Source organism: Rhododendron vialii, chromosome 4a (assembly GCF_030253575.1).
Source record: "Rhododendron vialii isolate Sample 1 chromosome 4a, ASM3025357v1".
Lineage (NCBI taxonomy): Eukaryota > Viridiplantae > Streptophyta > Magnoliopsida > Ericales > Ericaceae > Rhododendron > Rhododendron vialii.
This window is the reverse complement of record NC_080560.1, coordinates 8,730,855-8,737,412: the sequence shown is the minus strand read 5'-3', so window position 1 is coordinate 8,737,412 and position 6,558 is coordinate 8,730,855. Positions and strand designations below refer to the sequence as shown.

Sequence of the window (6,558 nt, the reverse complement as noted above, 5' to 3'; positions counted from 1 at the left end):
CAGGTGCTTGCTTTGCAGCACATGCCAAGGCCTTACGCAACGTTATATCGTCGGCGCTTCATTCAAGTTGCTGCTTCCTGGCGTCGTGAGTTGGGGAGAGGGAAGAAGCCGGTGTGACTCAAATGTCGAAACGAAGTGCTTGAAAACACTGAAACTGTTTCTTTGAGTGTCTTTTCCTCTTCCAATCGAATTTGTTCATAATGTTATTATAGTACTGAATGTTGCATTACCTAGTTAGCCAAACTGATACTCAGTTTGTTATGTCTGAGCTAAGGTTTTAAGGTTAGTCTGTTAATGATGAAATTTAAAGGCTTTGAGATATTTTGAAAGGGGTTGATCATAGATTATCATCATATGTGACCTACTCTAATTGGAAAATTCAGAGTTTGGTGAGCTAAAAATGCCAGGAAAAAAAACAATTACATCGATCGTTTGCTTACTATGATCTTGGTGTAATTAAAACTCTAGTATTTTGTTTCTGCTTATTATTTTCCTTATTTGATTATTGGACCACACAGATTAAGATTTAAGATATTAAGCAGCAATTATCAGCCCAGCTATCGCACAGAAATCCATGCGCTCATACGATGTTTGGATCAAGATGGCAAGTTGATAATGTTCTGTTTCCTTGTTGAAGTAGTATAATCTTATTCCAAGTAATCCTTGCAGGCATGATGATTGTAACAGTTTCCCTACCGATTCCAAAGGAAGATGTCATAAGATATGCACGGTTTGATCATCATTACTGGGTTGGGAAGGGTAGACTGAGTACAAAACTGATATTTGGCCATATTAATAGGAAAGTGGTTGCCCTCGATCGGGTTCTAACCCACGACATAAAACTCAATCTGCTGTATTTTAACCCCTTGAAAACAGACTTGTTACGTTGAAGTATTCATGACCGCTCAAGCAGATGGTAAATTGAGCGGTCATGAATACTTGTTACGTTGAAGAAGTATTTGTGACTCCTACCAGTACAGGACTGACAAGTGAATGCACAGTTAGGGGGTATAGAAACAAAGCAACTTGGAAAAAAGTTTTTGGAACCACTAATTGCAAATATTAGAGTATGTTATTTGAAGTCCCTGGAGTTAAACACAAGATCAGAGAGGAAATGAGATTGAATACAATTACCTGTAAGAAAATACAGTACATGGCTAAACAGAATAGTTAACCAGGCTGTAGAGACTCCATTCTATGGATGTGATCTGGTTCTCTAATGATCATTCACTGGTCAAATCAAAGAGGCTACCCAGCAATGAGATCTGCCGTTGTAAAGATGGGACGAGGTTAATTTGAGAATACTATTGGAGATGTGTCGAATGTGAATGCGCGGATTGGAGGAGGGGGAGGCTAAAGATTGTATCGTCTTCAAGATTATTTTTGAGTCTGGGTTGAAGAATGGCTTTCTGATAACAGAGAGAAATATTAGACCTGTCAAGGCCATGAAGATATAGAGATCATACGTCAATGGAGGTAATAGTACTCATACTCTAGTCGACAGGATCTTATTTGTACAGCTTTTTCAAGAGAATTCTTTCCATCGCGTAGCATTTCATTAGTTGAATTAACCAGTAATTCTCTCAACAAGTACAGAAGGACTTTATTAACATGAAACCTCTTTTAGGGAGCATTTGGAATTTCTTGCATTTTCCGTTATGGATCATTTTATTTCATTGTGCCAATCCATGTCCAACTGCTTCTGCATCTCCATAGTCTCACGAGTACAACTAGTGTTCGATTAGCTCTCAATTTCGCGGGTGAGTAGCTTTTTAAGTACCTTTTTGAATCAGGTCTGATGTGCAAGGGACCAAAGCAGATGATCTGGCTCAGAAGTTCTTTGTTATAAGAGGATCTTAGTCATGCTTCACCAGCCTTCGTGAATCTACCTTTCACGCGCTTTCGTGTATCAGCTCTGGCTTTGCGGGATGCATATCTTATTTGTTTGCTAAACCTGCAGACCACAAAGGTGAAAACATTATGTCCGTAGCCGCATACGAACTTGAAAGCAATAGAGACTTCATCACCATGCCCAGAAAGTAAAATGCAGCCTAGCGAAAGGGCAAAGAACCCTCAATTCTCTTGGAAAAACCACATGAATGCCTTAGATAAGCTACAAATAACAATTTTGCAGATCCTAGAGATCAAAAGTTGAACCACATACATTCTTGTTTTCTTCTTTTCGTTATATCTCAACTTCGCTTTGTCCCTTGCTTGTTGGTTGCTGATTTCTGAATTGGACTCCCATGGTGGTTCAGTAGTCATAAACCTGGGAGATAAATCACAGTCCTGATTATCAGCAGCGCTGCTTTCACCCGTAAGGTTGGATGGTGAAAGTGATATGCTTGGAGGAATTTGTCCAGTAGGAAAACCCCAGGTGAAATTTCTGTTGCAGCTGTTAATAAGCATCCGATTACCACTTCCGCTCATAGCCTGCATAAGATTAGCTGACCCAGCAACCGCTGAAGATTGCAAAGCCATGCCCTCTGGTTGTCCTGACAATGATGCCTAACGAAATCCACAAGTTTAATGGTCAGACATACATACATACGTACGCATGTTGTTATTCATTTCGAGCATGTTGTTATTCATTTCGAGTGAAGATGACGATATAGGAGTCACAACACAATAAAGCTTGTTTAAGTAGAAAAAACCCAATCTTCGGTTGTTAATGATGGTTACTTATTTCTATTGTCACATGTTCTTTGTTAAATGCAAAATTGAGATCTCTAAAAGAGCATATGAAATAGTTGAAACTGGGAATCAGCAAAGAAACGACCGGCTAATAAAGACGGATTCAGATTTTTTGCATCTATAAAGATCTCAAAAGGAAGAGCATAAACCAAGTTCATGGTATACCTCTACGATATTTTGGACGTAACCATTAGATTCAGTATCGGACACGTTTTTCTCCTTTAGTTGGCTATCTATTCCTCCGTCCTCAAGGTTATATCTAGAATGACCTTGCGAAGAATCAAATATCTCATCACATCTCTCAAGGTTGAATGCAACGTCATACGCGTTGAGATCTTCACCCTCGTTAAGTTCAAGATTCTTGTAACCGGAATAGCCCTGCTGCAGAGAAAAGTGAAATAAGGCAGACATCAGATTCTGCAAATTAAGTTTCCACATTGTGATCACTAATATATCCAACGTCTTAGATCACAAGTCAAATGTTCTATCAAAGGGCGTATTTGCACCGTTATGTTCATTGCCATTACATATTGCCACTATATGATTCTTGCGTAGCAACGAACCAATGATAGAGCTATGATAATCATCTCTTCCAACATTTAACACGAAATAAACCCCCATATATTTACCATGAGAAGAACAAAGACTAGGAAAATAATAAGAGAAATAACCTTTTGCAGATTTGATCCTCTGGGAAACAGAAGTGGTTGATCTCCATTGTTCGGGTGTAAGTAATCGGCATTGTTAGGAATAACAAGAGATCGACACATCAAATTTTCAAGTTTGGCACAAGGCTCTAGCTCATTCAACTTGCTTGTTACCAATCCAACCGACCCCTCATTGCCTTTTTGCTCCAAACTCAGATTGACACAATTCTCATTCAAAGGCATACTCAACGGATCGAAACCGTCTAAAGGAGGAGGCCCATTAAGAACAGAAGACCAAATCCTCGAAAATTCACCCAACGAAGGACATCCCGAATAAGATCTCAATGTCTGGCGCAAATGCCCCGGCCCTGAGCATCCATTTCCGTTACAGTCGCAATTCTGACACAGCGACATTTTGTGAAGAACACAGCGGACATTTGCTGGCTGTGAATTGCACTTGTCACATATGAGTGAACGGTTATGCCTACGAGACAAGTGATTAGAAGAGTGCACACAGTTATCACAGTTCAAGCAAAGTCTGGCGGAATCAGATTTGCAGTAAACAACTGCCCTCACCACCCAACAAAACTCACACAAAGGTTCCATATGGCCTAATTAATTTGCTCCTCCTTTAGCTAACATAACATAACTAACTTGAAACTTGCTTCGGGAATACCGGTTTTTTGTTTTCGTCCCTAGAACAGCAGCCACCCTTTTACTACAACCTTTAAAAGCAACAAATCGAGATCAAACCCTTTCTGTCGGCAAGTAGATCAGGATCAAGATGAAGGTGGAACTCAATAAAACAAAGAAGGAATCAGCATAGTGTTATTTGAATTATACTGAAAGGATGGATAAAACTGTAGGCCTTCTTGGTTTCTGTTTTCAGAAGTACTCTTTCAGAACAACTTTAATTAGAAACTGCTCGGAAAATGTAATTACTCAGTCATCTTCATATATTAGTTATTTTCGGAAATGCTTCTCAAGAGTTTGAAAATAATCGGTTTTCGGCGAGCAACGGGGTCTTCCGCGGGACGTTTCTTGAAAATAAGTTTCGAAATTGATCACAATGTGAGTTTTATGGAAAGTGAAAAAAACTGTTCTAAGGGGATTTTTTGGTATCTTGGTCATGTAAATCGGTAAATGCTCAGCGCTCCTGCTTGCGCCCTCAATTTTCGCTCTCGCGAATCATGTCAGGTTGGATACAAAAGGAGGCAAATAAAGATTAGTCAGGATCCAGAAACCAAGAAGTCATTACAGCGAGCAAGAGGGATCTTGAGGTGGATTGTTTTTGTGGGCCGAGACACTGGTGGAAGAGAGAGTTTCAGGTAGGTAGTGACTCTGCAAAATTTATTTTTAGTTTTTGTGAACGGCCATGGGCAAGATTTATTGAGGCATTGGGTTTGTGCCACGTGGCAACGTGGAGGTGAAGGAAGAGATCTGGTATTGGTCAATTGGCCACACCCTCCTTAATACTCGCTCACTGGTTTGAAATGCTAATCTCAGCAAACCCCACGTGCTAAATTAAATTATGAAAACGTACCCGTCGGAGGGACTGTCCAATTTTTCAAATGTGCTTTGGATAGTCTAGATTTATTTCCTCTCTCTTCTTTTTCTCTCTCTAAAATTTAGACTGCCGACGGGGTACTACCGGCACCCAAAAATTTCTCTTTTTCAAGAACTTAACTCGGATTCATGGTTTCAAGTTTCAACAACATTCAAGTACGGTGGTATTTTAAGTTTTCTGTTGAAGAGAAAAATTACTACTGGTTTTTTTTTGGTCACTGTGGTAGCAGTCATGGTTCGGCCGTGGCACGGTGGCAAAGGCGTGTCGGTACGGTACAATCTGGTCCAGCCACGTGGCACCGGTCTAGTCGTGCCATGGGGCACAATCATACAGCATATGGCAGCATAGTGCTTGGCAGCTTGTGAGAATACCATAATCGTTCGGCCCAACTACGCACCACGCACCACGCACCTACTCTCAACTATTGCACTGCACTTTCAATTTTCGCTCTCGCAGATTTTAGTAATATGATATGTGATTTAAAAACACTTTCACGCTTATGCTCACATACGCGTACAAATTAAGGGTCATCATCGGGCCGGGCACCGGCCCAGCCCCCATAGTCACTATCCAAGCCCGCCACAGGCTAGGCCAAGTGGACTTTTTTCTTTTTGCGGGCCGGGTTATGTATCTTAAATTTAAGCCCAACCCCGCCTACGGGCGAGCTCAATTGACGAGTTAGCGGGTCAAAAGCCAGTCGGGCTAGAATTTCCTGGGGTTTTTGTTTGCTTCTAGTAATCTAGTTGTAGTTCAAACCTTGGGCTATGAAAACTGTTGGTTTGTGCAAATTAAAAAAAAGGGTATTGTTGGTTTGTGTGGCTGAAACCGTTGGCCAGAAACTTATTGCATACTAGAGCATGTACACAAGAGTAGGCAAATTCAACTTTTTAGTCATTTTACCTAATCAAAGCCACTAAAGCAGTTTGCACCGGTCTCTGTAAATATAGAGGTATTTTTCCTTTCAGGAAAATGCTCTGTAAAACTAGCGAGGTAGTTCACAAGCAAACTATTAAAATATTATTCTTTCTTTCTCTCCTCTCTAACACTCCCTCATTCTCTCTCTACCCCTCTCTATCTGTCTCTTTTTTAGTAATATATTTTATAAGGATAAAGAGGTATGATAGAGAAAATTAGTATGGGGTTGAGAGAGATTTGAGTAGGTAAAATAAAAAAAGTTGATTATTATGTAGGTAAAATACATTTTATTAGTCTACATGCTCTAATAAATGCATTTGCATAATATACCATGCTACCAAGTTACCAACGGTCAAAAGGAAAAACAATTGGAATGAATGTTTGGCTTTAGAAATGAAACACCATCAAGAACAATAGTTTCAGGTTTAAAAGCATCATATTTATGTTTTGGTTGTGTAGATGACCGGGTCGAGTAGAAAAATTGGAAGATGTTGGTGACCTAATAAATTGAATTTCATTTATCTTATTTTCTCTCTCTACGCTCATGGGAAATTAATGACTAGCCATACTAAATATATATATATATATATATATATATATATATATATATATATATATATATAATAAAAACTAAATTAACAACTAATCGGACAGGCTTGCGGGTGGGTCTCATCACTCATGGGTGGGTCTTGCGGGCGGGCGGAGCAAAAATTCTTAGGCCCAAGCCCAGCCCAT

The 6,558-nt window shown here is 39.8% G+C and overlaps 1 protein-coding gene across 1 annotated transcript; it reads right to left on the bottom strand.

Annotated features, from left to right (window-relative positions):
* Positions 1-1,482: 1,482 nt before the first annotated feature.
* LOC131323075 (putative zinc finger protein CONSTANS-LIKE 11) lies at positions 1,483-4,741 on the bottom strand. The gene is made up of 4 exons (XM_058354692.1): positions 3,366-4,741; positions 2,860-3,075; positions 2,165-2,508; positions 1,483-1,954 (listed from the first exon to the last, which is right to left on the bottom strand). The coding sequence occupies exons 1-4, from the start codon at positions 3,945-3,947 to the stop codon at positions 1,861-1,863; spliced, it is 1,236 nt and encodes a 411-aa protein (XP_058210675.1). The 5' UTR covers positions 3,948-4,741; the 3' UTR covers positions 1,483-1,860.
* Positions 4,742-6,558: the final 1,817 nt, after the last annotated feature.

Bases quoted from the DNA above. Each gene is read 5' to 3' on its own strand.
- LOC131323075 (XM_058354692.1), bottom strand. From the start codon at position 3,947: ATGGAACCTTTGTGTGAGTTTTGTTGGGTGGTGAGGGCAGTTGTTTAC. The intron at 3,076-3,365 runs GTTATTTCTCTT...TTTTCTCTGCAG, and splicing joins GAGGATCAAATCTGCAAAAG to CAGGGCTATTCCGGTTACAA. The intron at 2,509-2,859 runs GTATACCATGAA...GGATTTCGTTAG, and splicing joins ACGTCCAAAATATCGTAGAG to GCATCATTGTCAGGACAACC.